The sequence below is a fragment of the Chiloscyllium plagiosum genome, unplaced genomic scaffold (assembly GCF_037043375.1).
Source record: "Chiloscyllium plagiosum isolate Xiang-an unplaced genomic scaffold, Cpla_swu_hap1 HiC_scaffold_4, whole genome shotgun sequence".
Classification (NCBI taxonomy): domain Eukaryota; kingdom Metazoa; phylum Chordata; class Chondrichthyes; order Orectolobiformes; family Hemiscylliidae; genus Chiloscyllium; species Chiloscyllium plagiosum.
Window position 1 is genome coordinate 13,798,607 of NW_028270142.1, and position 14,064 is coordinate 13,812,670.

A 14,064-nucleotide genomic window follows, 5' to 3' on the forward strand; every position below is an offset into this window, starting at 1 on the left:
GCAACATCCTTGTAAATCTTTTCTGAACCCTTTCTGGTCTCCTTCCTATCGGAATATTCCAAAAGTGGCCTAACCAACGTTCTCTACAGTCAATACTCTGACCAATAAAGGAAAGCATACCAAACACCTTCACTATCCTATCTACCTGCAACCCTACTTTCAAGGAACTATGAACCTGCCCTCCAAAGTCTCTTTCTTTAGGAATAACAGGTAACTCCACGTGTCAAAGAACGATCAATCAAAAATCATCTGGTTTGGTATAGAGGGGAGTAACGATTATTTAGGGTATAAAAAAGGAAGTCAAAACCATGTTTGCTATAGCAGAGAAGAGACAGATTCAAAGAAAGGACTAGTTTTATTCATAATTTGAGAAATATAAGTAGCCCGAACAAGGGACAGCAGTCTTGTGACTGCAAGAGATTAAGGAGGCTGAAAGAGAAGTCTACTAGACAAATCCAGGTTTCAAAAATAAAATCACTCAAGGGATATGGCTTCACTGAATGAGCAGCACTTATTATTCATTCCTAAATGCACCCAAGGTGATGGCGAGCTGTCTTGAACTGCTGCAGTCCATTTGGTGTAGCTACTCACATATGCTGTAGGGGATGGAGTTCCAGTATTTTGACCCAGTTACAGTGAAGGACCAGCAAGTTAGTTCCATGTTAGGATGTTTGAATAGGTTGAAGGGGAGCTTTGCAGGCATTTGTATTTCCATGCGTATGCTGCTCTTGTCCTCAGTAAAGCTTGGAGCAATGGAAGGCACTGTCTAAGGCATCTTGGTAAATTTGTGTAGTACATCTTGTAGATGTTATCCACTGCTGCTACTGAGCATCAGTGGAATTTTTCTGTATATGGTGCCAATCAAGTGGGTTGCTTTGTTTTGAATGATGTTAAGCTTTGTGAATTTTCTTGGAAGTACACTCATCCAGGGAAGTAAGGATCATATTTTAACACTCCTGACTTGGGCCTTACAGTGGACAGGCTTTGAAGAGTCAGGAGGTGAATTACTTGCTGTGGAGTTCCTCACCTTTGATCTGTTTTTGTAGCCACAGTATGTGTATATCTGGTCCAGGTCAGTTTCTGGACAATAGTAACCCCAGAATATTGATTATAGGGAATTCAGCAGTGCTGATGCTGTTAAGAGTCAAAGGGCAATAATCAGATTCCCTATTGTTCACAATGGTCATTGCCTGTCATGAATCCTACTTGCAAGTCGTCAGCCCAAGCCTGGACATTACCCAGGTCCTTGTTGCATTTGGACATTGACTGCTTCGGTATCTGACGAGTTGTGAATGGCACTGAACATTGCAAACATCCCCACTTCTGACCTTAGGATGGAAGGAAAATTCATGATGAAGCAGCTCAAGGTAGTTGAGTCTAGAACACTACACTGAAGAACTCCTGCAATGATGTTCCCAGAGCTGTGATGACTGACCTTCAACAACCACAACCACTTTTCTTTGTACTTTGTATGATTCCAAGCAGTGGAGGGCTTTCTCCCTGATTCCTATTAATTCTAGTTTTGGTATGGCTCCTTGATGTCACATGGGATCAAATGTCAAGAAGAGTCAATTTCACCTTTGCTTACAGTTGCAACATAACCTTGGTGCTCTGTAATCAATGCCATGATTGATAAATGTGCGTCCTGTATGCCTTTTTAAGTACCCTAAAAACCTGACCTACAGCCTTCAGGGGTCTGGAAACAAGCACCTCAAAATCACCCCTCCACCTCCCAAACTGCCTGAGCTTTCTAGTCACCTGCCATTCATTGAGTAGTCCCATGTCTTGTTACTGCTTCCAAACATTTTTCAGAGTTGAATTCCATTTGCCACTGATCTGTCCACTTGATCAATCCATCTATACCCTCCTGTGACAGTTAATCATTGAAGCAGTCCACAACAGAATGATTCAGAAGAAGTGAAGAATTTGTGAAAATTAATAAGATTATGGCTCACTGTGTAATTAACTGGGTCAGTTGGTGAGAAAATTGCAGGATTTTTCCTGATCCCATTTGTTATTTCACCTGCACTATGAAGTGATTGATTACGCTATATTCTCCATATTTACCAGTGTTAATTCTTGGTGTTATTTGTGTATTATGGATTATGATATAAGATAGAACAGTATTACAAAGTATTATTTTTTGTTCAAAGCTATGGAACCTTGTGGTTTTATTCTCTTCTTAAGTCCCTGAATCTCATAATTTGGCTATTTTGAAAAGAGATCACTGATCCCTAACCAGATCATAGTATAATTTGGTGACACAAAATGCTAACGTGGCCCCTCAAACAAGGCAACATTTTCAGATCATCAAGGCACAGTCATACACTCGATAGAGAAAATGACTTTAAATCATAGTTGTGGGTATGTTCACCGAGCTGGGAAGGTGATTTGCAGACATTTTGTCCCCTGTCTAGGTGATGTCTTCAGTGCTTTAGAGCCTCCTGTGAAGCACTGCTGTACTGTGTTTTCTGAAATTTATTTCTTTCGCTTCCTCCTGCTTCCGGTTCCGTTTATTCTTTGTAATGGCTGGTATATTGGGTCCAGGTCAATGCAGTTGATGGAGTCCATGGAGGAGTGCCATTCCCGCTGTCCTCTGTTCAGCTTATCCTATAGTCATTGTGTTGCCCCAATCAAATTTATGGTCCTTGTCATCTGTGTATATGGCTACTAGGGACAGCTGGTCATGGTGTTTAGTGGCTAGTTGGTGTTCGTGGATGCAGAATGCTAGTTGTCTGCCTGTTTGTCCTACATAGTGCCTTGTGCAGTCTTTGCATGGAATCTTGTAAATTATGTTTGTCTTGCACATGATGGGTATAGGGTCTTTCGTCCTGGTGTAATGTTAAAAGATTAAATGGGAATATCTCTCTGGACATTAATGTAATATTAAAGAGTTAAACTGCATTGAGTGAACATCCTGGAAGTGGGTGGGGATGACATTCATGCAAGAATGTGAATGACCCCCACTCCAATTAGACAGTCATTTGCTTCTACTCCTCCTACTATTATCAAATTAAACTCTCATTCAATCTCTTCCATTCAGAAATGCTTTCTAGCCATCCCCTGAAGCTAGGACACATCACACCTACATTGTCCTGGGGAATCATTGAGCCAGGAAATCGTCTGCATACCAATTCCTCAGGATTAGATCATTAGCATTTGCATTACCTCCAAGGATGATCTTATCCTACCATTGTACCTGGGGTAACATGTGACTGTGAGGCTTGGGTTTGTCTTGAGTGGCATGTGAGTATGAAGGCGTGGCCAGAGTATCTGTAAGCATTGCCAACTGACCTGTATAAAGGAGATGTACTTTCCTTGTTCAGGGCCTCTTTGACTCAACTTCACATGCCTGTGAAGAGGGTCAAAGGGGTCACCTAACTTGTACAGGCTTTAATAAAGTTTAACTGTTTGCAGAAGTTGGTGTGTGCGAATTGCATCTCCTGTGTGAAACCTCAGGATAAGAACTTAGCACTGGTGAGTTGTTGTCTGAGCATGGCTGTCGGTTTATGGGCGATCATGAATCCGTGATTGGAGAAGTCTGGCTATTAATTCCAAGATTTTTTTTTGTGTAAGGTACCATGGCTAGCGAGTTAGATCGGGGCATTTCTTCTTGCGATATTTGTCTGTTAGGCATCTATGGATGAAGTTGCAGGGATATCCGTTCTTGGCAAATACTCTGTAGAGGTGTTTTTCTTCCCTTTGTAGGTCGGGAGTACTGCAGTGTTTTGTAGCCTTTTTGAACAGGGTCCCTATGCAGCTTCTCGTGTGTGTGTGTTCGGATGGTTACTGCTGTAGTTCAGAATCTGGTCGGGGTGTGTGGCTTTTCTGTACATTTTTGTGATGCATTCACTGTTCCGTGTTCTTTCTACCATCATATCCAGGAATGAGAGTTTACTCCTCTCTCGTAAATCTGATCCCTCTGAGCATGGTGTCGATAATCCAGTGTGTGTTCTCAATTTCTGTTCTCTTAATGATAACGTGGACGACACTTTTGTATCTGATTTCTGGAATGACACGACTGATGTGAGAAGAGAGACGGATTAGTTCAAATTATACTCACTGGAATTTAGAAGACTGAAGAGGAATCTTAATTGAAACTTATAACATTCTAACAGGACTAGACAGGGTAAACGCAGGTTGTTCCCAATAACTAGGAAATCCAGAACAAGGGGTTATAGTCTAAGGATGCAGCCGAGGCCATTTAGGACTGAGATGAAGAAAACTTTCTTCACCTAGAGAGTGGTGAGCCTGTAGGATTCTATGCCACAGAAAGCAGTTGAGGCCAAATATATTTAACATTTTCTTAGGGCTAAAGGGATCAAAGGATATGGGACGAAAACAGGAACAGGGTACTGAGTTGGATAATAATAATGATCATATTGAATGGCAGAGCCGACTTGAAAGTCAAAGGTCCTATCCTGTTTCTACTTTCTATGTTTTAATGAATGCTATAGAATGTCTTATTGATTACATATCAAGTTGTGGTGCAACCCTGCTTAAGAAAAGGATATTATTCAATAAGGAGAACCATAGCTGGGAACTGTCATTACAGATAGATAGTAACTATGGGCTACGTTTTATTCAATTTTTTTGCATTAATAAGAAATCACTGGGATTAAGGACAAAGTTCACATTCCTATTAGCCTCGGTCTTCAAAAGTAGTGGTGGGGGTAAACAGAACCTCAAAATTGTGTTGAAAAAGCTCCATAGATCACCCCACTTTTTTCTATTGTTAAAATTGTATCTTGGAAATATCATAAGTAAATTTCAGAAAGGGTGAAGGATTGAGAATACGGTATGAATGCCCTGATGTGCCTAGCCAAGGGAGCCTTTGTTCCAAATAGCTTCCAAAAAAGATTGGAATGGGAAAAGCTGAGAATGGATCAGTATTGATAAAGATTATACAAGTTCAATAACGAGAGGACATGCTTTCATCAATAACAAGAGGTCATGCTTTCAAGGTGAAAGGTGGAAAGTTTAAGGGGGATACACACAGCTAGTACTTCAGAGGGTGGTGGACATTTGGAACGCATTGCCAGCAAAGATGGTAGAGGTAGGCATGGTAAATTCATTTAAGATGCGTGCATAAGTAGGTGGTGAGCAGAGGGATACAAATGCTTAGGAATTGACCGACCGGTTTAGACAGTACATTTGGATCGGCTCAGGCTTGGAGGGCCAAAGGGCTTGTTCCTGGGCTGTAAATTTTCTTTGTTCAAGTGGATGCAATATTTCCTATTTCCCATTCAGCACAGAAAATGCAAGATCAGAGGGTATAGTGAATACAAGGCAAGACATGAGATTAGATGAAGGAATTGTCTTAAGACAGCAGTGAAAGGAGGAATGATCTGGATGGATACTGGCATCCCATGAGTTCTTGGAGCTTGCATCTCTTAACACCTGAAAAGAGAAAAACATTTTGTTGTAGCATCGCTTGAAACATAAAATGGAATGAAACTGTGGAGCACATCAGTTTTGAGAGAGTGAATCTGTGTTGTTGGAGACAGATTGAGACTGTACAAGTGACGATGTATGGCAATTTCAGGATGTGATGAGATGAATGTTGGAAATTACTACGTTCATGGGTGGATTCCAAACAAGATGGAATTTCTGTTGGAATCAAGTGTGGAATAAGCTAAAGTTGGAGCTGGTTACTGAGGAAAGACATGTGGCTGTGAAAGCAAATTGCCTGTTACTTTACCAAACACAAGAAGGAAATGAGAAAGCAATGAAGATAAATTAAAGGAGACAAATTGAGATCTCACCTGAGAGAAGAACAGAATTTCTTGAAAATAAGCATTTCTGGAGAAGTGGCAGTAAATTAAACATTATACCAAAAGCAAAATACTGTGGATGCCAGGAATCAAAAATAAACATTGAAAATGCTGGAAATATTTTCTAGGTCTAGCAGCATCTGTGGAGAGAACAATTTTAAAAGCAATACCCTTGGGTAGAAATACAGTGATTGCACAGTGGAGCAGAGAAAGCAAGGGTATAGAAAATATTCCATCAGCAGGGGACTGGAGATTTAGGCTAAGATGTAAAATGGAGATGATTCCTTATCTAAGTAATGATGTAGACGTGCTGGTGTTGGCACAACACTAGGTTACAGCCATTCAGTTTATTTGAAATCACAAGCTTTCAAAGTACAGCTTTTTTGTCAAGTTAAGAAGCAGTGCTCTGAAAGCTTGTTTCAAATAAATTGATTGGACTATAACAGGACAGCAAATGACTTCTGACCTTAGAAGTAATTTGATGGAAAGTCAGCAAACCAACAATACCCTAAATCCACTTTTGCCTCAAAAAGAAAATTGTGAATGCTGGAGATGTGAAACAAAAAAAAAAGTTTGCTGGAGAAACTCAGCAGGTTTGGCAGCATCTGTGGAGAGAGAAAACAAGAGTTAATGTTTGAAATCCAGTGACCTTTCTTCAGAAACTTTGGTTTTATTGTAACCCTTCCTTAGTAAGACACTGCCAACTCCTACTTGTGACCACAGTATAAACTAATACTCTCAGTATTGTTGGATATAACCTGGGGTTGTGTGATTTTTTTTCCCCCCAGTGTGTCAACTGCTATCTCAAATTTTCTTTCGTGGAACTGACGGTTACATTAATATCTGCTGGCCACAAAAAAAAATCCTTAAGCTAAAATATTTGATTCCACCAAGGTTTGACTGTTAATGGGTTTGAACTCTACCTTCATTAAACCTCTTCGCGCCCACTCCGCCATCTTGATCAGCTCCTTCTGTTCGCGCTTTTTGTTTTACTTCGGGGCGGGGCTCCTGTAGTAAGCAGCTTGGTGATTGGTGGCTGCCACCAGCCAATGGTATCGGAGTGTGTTGGGAGGTGGGAGCGGCGGTTTTGAAGATGGCGGCGGCGGCTCTGGTGATGCTCGGGTCGAGGTCCCGCTCGGGGTCGCTGCGTCGGCTGACGGTGAGGGGTTTGTGGGCAGCTGCCCGGCCTCTCTCCGCCCTGAGCGTCCACGCAAACCGCCCCACGTCCCAGGCGCCGGATGGGCCGCGGGGGCCCCGGTTCGTTGGTAGTTGCGGAAGACCACAGGTAGAGTGAGTGAGTGAGTGAGTGAGTGAGTGAGTGAGTGAGGTGGGCCGGGCCTGGTCTATGGAGGAGTCATACTCGATGTGACTGTACAGTCTCTGTGCTCTGCTTCAGGACTGCCGACAGCAATCTGATCGGCAGCGACTCCGAGCACGAGGGTGGAAACATAGGGGCAGGGGTAGGCCAATTGACCCCTCCAGGCAGCTCCGCCCAATCAGTTATGATCCTGGCTGATCATTGAGCTCAGTACCTTTTTTAATCCCTCGCTTCCATTGTCCCCTCCGAACCTCACTCCCCCGCAGAGCTGCGTTCGCTTGTTTCCCCCCCCCCCCCCCATCGCTTGATTCCTTTAGCCACAAGTGCTTGACCTCTACCTTGAAAACAAAGTTTTGGCCTTAATCACTTAGTCTAGCAATGAATCTTATACCCCTCTCTGGGTGAAGAAGTTTAATATAGAACAATACTACAATGCAGGAACAGGCTCTTCAACCTGTCATGTCTGCAATGACTGTTGCCATTCTAAACTAATTCCATTTGCCTGCACGTGAGCCATATCTTTGAGCCCTACTTGTTCACGTATCCGTCTAAATGTTTCTTAAGTGTTATTGTACTCGCTTTTTGCCACCTCATCATGCAGTGCATTTCAGGCAACTACTAGCCTTGTGCATCTCCTTTAATTTTCCCTATCTCACCTTAAATCAATGTCCTCTCGTATTTAAAATTTTCACCCTAGGGGAAAAAAGACTGACTATCCATGCCTCTCTTAATTTATATATTTCTATCAGATTGCACTCAGCCTCTGATACACTCATGCAAACAGTCAAAGCCTTCCTGTAGTAATCGACCTGGGAACCCTCTTTTTCACCCTCTTCAAGGCCTCCACATCCTTCCTATATTGTGGCGATCAGACTACACACAACACTCCAAACGTAGTCTTGCATAACTGCAGCATAGCTTGCTCCTCATATACTCAATGCCCTAAGTGATGAAGGCAAGAAAGCCATACACAGTCTCACTCCTAAATCTTTACCCCTTCTCCTTAAGCTAAGATTCCTCCTTCTGGATATTCCCACCATCGGGAACATCCTTCCTGAATGTAACCTGTCTAACTAATTAGAATTTTATAGGTTTCTATGAAAATTCTCTCCCTGTCCATTCTTGTAAGCCTTAATGAATATAATCTTAATTGACCCAATCTTTCCAGAGGCTGGCAGCAATCCTTGTGACGTTTGGGATGGGAAACCGTTTGAGATCTTTCTGTGGTTAACAAGCATAGTAACTGCAAATCAAGCTATTAACAACAAGGTGAAGGGTGGAGAAAATACTCCAAGAGGACTGGAGAATTAGACTATGGTATATGACTGGAAATTGTTCTCTAAATATGGAATATTATGTTGTGATAATGACATCCTGGCACAGCAGAGGCATTCATGGTAATTCATATATTCCCAGATCTTCCTTCGGCAAGATAGAGAATGGAATAAAGGAGACTTGGCAAAATTGATTTAGCAGCATGTTGTAATGCTGGTGTGACTGGATGTTCAAGAGGTCAAGGCAGAATCTGTTCGTTTAGAGTGAAATAATTGAGGTACGATTGCATTATTGGATGTCAGTAGACCACCAATTGGTAGAATAGACAAGCAAATTACTGATAGTTGCAAGTATTATAATATGGACGACTTTATTTATCTCGCTATTTACTGGGACAGTAATAGAGTGAGGGGCACGAGTGTATTTGGGATAAATTTCTACATTGCTATGTCTAATCCAGGGCGGAAGGAGACATTGCTGGATCTGACTTTATGGAATTATGTCAAATGGATCAAAAGTCAGAAGAAAATATTTAGGGAACAGTAGTGACCATTAGGTTTAAGTTAGCTATGGAAGACAGCAAAGAGTGATTTGCACCATCCCTCTTGTTGTTTTAATCTCTCCTGTTTCTCATCCTCTCGCAGACCTCCTATGTTATCAGCATCTGTGCTAGTGAAATTGTAGAAGATGTGTATTGACATGTTTGAATATAATTTGAATACTACTCCAATTAGTAATTTTTCCTAACGTGTGTTGGTGCCACTAGTGGAATTAGACTCTTAAAACGTTTCTAGTGCTAAAAAACCTTTTTTACGCAGAGCAGGAGAGACTGGGATTAGACGTTACTCAAAATTAATGCTACTGCAGGAGCTGAAAGGTGGCATAGAACTTTTGCTCAAAGATTGAGGCAATAAGGTGTATTACTCAGAAAATGAATGTATTACTGCTTGTTGAAATTGAAAATATTTGTGAATGAGGAGACGTATATCTTTAACAAAAAAGTCTATTTCCTTGAGGGAAGATAGTAATATAGTGATGATGTCACTGCATTAGTAATCACTAGACCCAAACCTAATGTGGTCAATATAGATTCAAAGTTCACTGTAGTAGCTGGTGGAATTTGAATTTGTTTAATAAATCTGAAATTGATTGTCATAAAAGCTAGTTTATTCGTGTCCTTTGAGAGGAAAATCTGCTGTTTTTGCCCAATTATGTTCTTCAGTCCCACAGCAATGTGGTTCTGTTAACAGCCCTCTGATATGGCCTAACAAACAATGCAGTTTGAGGACAAATAAGACCGTGCCAGTGTTTCCCATGTCCCGTACTTTTAATATCTGACCACCTTTATTGAAATTAATTTATTACTAAATCCAGTTATCCAGTTCTGTACAAATACGACAATCACTTTTCTTGTGTATACAGATTTACCTTGCACTCGGTCAACCTATTCGCCACCTTTGCTCAGATGGCAGCAACTTGGAAGGACGGTTGATTTACAGTGGAAACCTGGCCAGAGTAGTACTTGGTATGAAATTAATCCTTTTTAAATTTTGCATTATTTCTAAATTTTAAATGTGATAATGAAATTAACCCTTTCTTTGTCTTGTGTCTAATATCTTTGTGTTTTTAGGGGTGAAATTCTTCTCCTACTCCACCAGCATTTTCACTTTATGTATGATGCCTTATATTCTCCTCCATTCTGGTCTTGGAATTCAGAACCCTGCATTACAGGTGGCTTTCTGTGGCATAATGGGATTCTTTACTTTTTTAAGTCCGCTGGTATTACACTTCCTCACGAAAGGTTATGTGATTCATCTATATCATGATGCAAAAACTGATAACTACACAGCAATCACTTATAGTGTTCTCCTCCAGCAGAAGAAAACTGTTTTCCATCAAAAGGATGTGAAAGTTCCAGGAGTCAGCAAACTGTTCACCACATTTTATGCGAACAACAAGTCACTGCTAGTAAATCCAGTTCTTTTTTGGCATCCAAATGACTACAGTCACCTAATGGGTTATGATCAGCCCTTCTCCTTTAATTTGGATGAACTGAAAAAATAATGATGAAAAGGAAAGGCGATGTTACTTCCACGGCTGTTCTCTCCATCATTGTAGTTAGCAGTGAGCTGCGTTTATATCTTAATTTTGTACATTTGGATTGAACATAAACACAAGGAAGAAATGCGCAGATACCGGAAATTTGAAAGGAAAACAGAACATTTTGTGTTCACTTAGCAGATCAAACAGCATCTATTCTTTATAAATGTTAAATTGACATTTTGGGTTTGTCTCCATCAAATCCATGCTGACGACAGATCTGTTGTGTGCACAACTACAGAATGTATTTTTTATAATGGTTCTAGTTTTTGTTTCTTGTATAACCTCGACACATTTGACATTGTCTAATAGGAAGTGCTTGTGGTTACAGAGAGTTGACTTGAGCCTTCTCTAATTTTCACTTTCTCCAGTTAAACAGGCAATAGCTGTGATTTGAGAGGGTAATTATCTAAAATGGCCTCTACCATTATTGCTTTGAACTACTTGCTGAAGGGTAGTGAAGCAGTTTTGTTTCAAAGAAAAAAATTGTCCTTAATAACACAGATCCTTTAGCTAAGTAGAGTGTGGAATTAAAAGAAAGGATATGTTGCTAGTGGCTGAGATTTAAGCATCTGACTTTTTAAGGTTTATTACTTGGCAGGAGCTGTCCCTTCTGGTGATGCCACTCTATCTGTCTTGCTTTTGTAAGGAAGCACCTGATTGCTAACAGGAAAGTAATGACAGATGCCATGCTGCATTATTTTAGTTGCTTCACTTTTCCATCTTGGAGAGTTTCCCACAGGCGAGAGCTTTATGTTTGTGACCAAAATGGCAGCCTAATTTGTTGATCATAAGATGGAGAAATTACTGTTCAGTGCATCAAAAAAACTAGATAAAAGCAAAATACTGTGAGAAATCTGAAATGAGCACAGTGCTGGAAAAACTCAACAGCATCTGTGGGGAGAAACAGAAAATTGTTTCAGACAATTCCTTGAATTCTGATGAAAAACATTTGTTTGCTTTTGCAAACTGGTGATGTTCTATTTTTATTTCCAAAATACCCAGTTGATCAGTTTATGTAACATATTAGCATGATTGATGTATAAACTGTGTAGATGAAAAAGAGAAAGGCATCTGGTTCTATTGCACACAATTCCTGTTCAATTATATTTTCTAAAGATTATTAAAAAGTGAGAATGGCAAATGGTCTTTCATTTTCCTTAATGCTGCTGAGAAATATGTATGGATCATTTCTTGTTTCAGGTTGTAAAAATCAACTGATACATGACACTAAGGACATTTTCTGTTGTGTCAGCAAATTAGGGACTTGTCACACTTGTAATATAGGCTGATTATGCAACAGGTTTCTTTATTGGGTAGCAGAATTACTTAAATTTGTACAGAACTCGTCTCAACATTTGATATTCCAAAGTACTTTACAGTCAGTTAGGTAATAATGAAGCATAGTGTTGTAAAGTACAAAATTGTGACAGCCAGTTTGCACACAAGCTCCCACAAACAAATATGATGACCATATTCTTAAAAATTAGTTTGCATATAAAATTACAGTTTAATTCTGTTTCATTGCATTCTAGATTTTTTTTTAAAAAAAGTAACCTGAATGTGGATTGACAGGATGTGGAAGTGCAGGTTTTACAGAAGTTTCCCCTGGAATGTTATATGCATCCAGAACCTATTATAAATGTTGCAATTAATTAAAATGACTTCACCAGATGGCACACTTGCTAACCAAATAATTTTGCACTGTATTCTAATTTAAATGGAGTAGAGTGAATGGAATTGGAAATGACTTTGATTACAAGGGTTAACTATAGAATTTCCTTACTATTCTCCCCCTCTCTTTCCTTCATTTGCTGATTCACCAACCTTTTGTTGTAGTCAGGAGAATGTGATTTCTGCTGTTAAGACCAGGCTAGTTACTGTGGTTAAAATGGATTTGTGATAGTTTTATATCTTGCATCCAAGTGGGGAAATGCATGGCTTTCTGCATTGTAACTCAGCTGTGTACTTTTTTTGACTTCCTTGGTATTTTTTAATGAAATATATTTGTGTAAGTAACCACGAGCTTTGGGATAGGAATGTTTAAGTTGTTGGGTAAAGACGGAAATTTCTGTAATTTGTGAATATTTGATGGAGAATTGAAAGCAGCACGTTTGTTGGGTTGATCTATCATGAGGAGAAAGTGATGTATCATGAGCAGACTAATTAGCTTCTGTGGGATAGAAAAGTAAGGTGTCTTGCATTTTTAACTGCTGTCTTTGTATTAGAAACTTCATTTAGGATTATTATTACAAAATCATCATGTTATTGGTTGTATTTATCAAATCCCAGAGTCCTTGACCTAAGCACAGTTGCCTTTTATGGAGTATTTCCGAACAAAAATATATAAGATTTAATGTGATTTTCAATCTTGAATTGCAAAAGCCAATTTACATTTACAACACTTGCAGGTTATATACAGCAACACCTGAGTCACGCAACAAACACAATATGATGACTTGAAAAACAAATGCATAATGTTGAGCAGGTCAGGTTGCATCTATGGAACAAGAAACAATTAAGGTCTTTGCTAGATTCTTTGCTAGAACAATATTGTGGTGGTTATGGAAATGTGACATCCTTTTGTTTTCTGTTATGGTATGTGAATTTGGTTGGCTTTATTTGGTGCTCTTTGACATTGGTAGCTTTAGTACCAAGATCTCAATTGAGCAGAATCATGATTATTAGCCAAGTTTTTTAAAAAAAAATTAAAAACTAATTACTGAAACATATCCAGTTGTTAAGTATGAATGATTCTGCAATGTTCTATTTTTAGTATTTTATTTGATGTATTTTAAAGTATATTGCGACAAAGTGGTGAATATTCACTTCACTTTAATTGGTTCCAAGAACATAAATAGAAGCTGTAGAAGATTAGTTGGAGCTCTGAACCAACACTTCCATTCATTAAGTGCATGGACAATCTCCATATTGACTCTAACTTCCCTACATCATTCCTTTAGTATGAAAATTCCATCTAATTTTATCGTCAATATTTCTGAATGATTCTCATCGAAGAATTGAATATTAAATTGTGGACAACTTTCTTTTAGACAATTTTTTTTTATAACCTGTTGGCAAGAGGCATAATGTTGATTTATTGAACCTGACTAGTGATGCTCAGTATGATAACCATCAGCAATGTTAACTTTACACACTTCACTGGACTTTCTTACTAATTTTAATAAAAGTAAAACTAATAAAAATATGGACCTTGAGGCCCAGATACTTCAGCTTTTGTTTTTAAAAAAGCTGTATTTGTTATGAATTCAATTTAGTATTAAGCATTCAGATAATTGCTATTTCTGGTAGTGTCTAAAAGTCCATTTTAAAAATCTTCAACATTTTAGCTGGCTTACATGAAATAAAAAAAATGAACAATCACTGAAATTGATATTCCATTGTGTTGTATAGTTTCTGCTTTCTTAACCCCACATACTATATTTAATGTGAAAGTTATTGTTTTTGTTAAATGCAAAGTCGCTGATTTTTGTAAAGTGCAAGTAATCTTTGTACATCACCAGTGAACCAATTGTAATTAATTTATGTGTTTGTTTAGAGCTATAGATTAAAAGCATATTTAAATTTAATGATTTG

General features: G+C 39.1%; 1 protein-coding gene and 1 long non-coding RNA gene across 2 annotated transcripts; one reads left to right on the forward strand and one right to left on the reverse strand.

Annotated features, from left to right (window-relative positions):
* Positions 1–338: 338 nt before the first annotated feature.
* On the reverse strand, positions 339–6,761 carry LOC148150078 (uncharacterized). Its single transcript, XR_015756904.1, has 2 exons — positions 6,698–6,761; positions 339–4,021 (listed from the first exon to the last, which is right to left on the reverse strand). It is a non-coding gene; the product is annotated as an uncharacterized LOC148150078 (long non-coding RNA).
* A 91-nt stretch (positions 6,762–6,852) lies between these two features.
* On the forward strand, positions 6,853–13,848 carry tmem70 (transmembrane protein 70). Its single transcript, XM_043689160.2, has 3 exons — positions 6,853–7,059; positions 9,790–9,892; positions 9,998–13,848. The coding sequence occupies exons 1-3, from the start codon at positions 6,868–6,870 to the stop codon at positions 10,429–10,431; spliced, it is 729 nt and encodes a 242-aa protein (XP_043545095.1). The 5' UTR covers positions 6,853–6,867; the 3' UTR covers positions 10,432–13,848.
* The last annotated feature ends 216 nt before the right edge of the window (positions 13,849–14,064 follow it).

Bases quoted from the DNA above. Each gene is read 5' to 3' on its own strand.
- tmem70 (XM_043689160.2), top strand. From the start codon at position 6,868: ATGGCGGCGGCGGCTCTGGTGATGCTCGGGTCGAGGTCCCGCTCGGGG. The intron at 7,060-9,789 runs GTAGAGTGAGTG...TTGTGTATACAG, and splicing joins GTAGTTGCGGAAGACCACAG to ATTTACCTTGCACTCGGTCA. The intron at 9,893-9,997 runs GTATGAAATTAA...TTGTGTTTTTAG, and splicing joins CCTGGCCAGAGTAGTACTTG to GGGTGAAATTCTTCTCCTAC.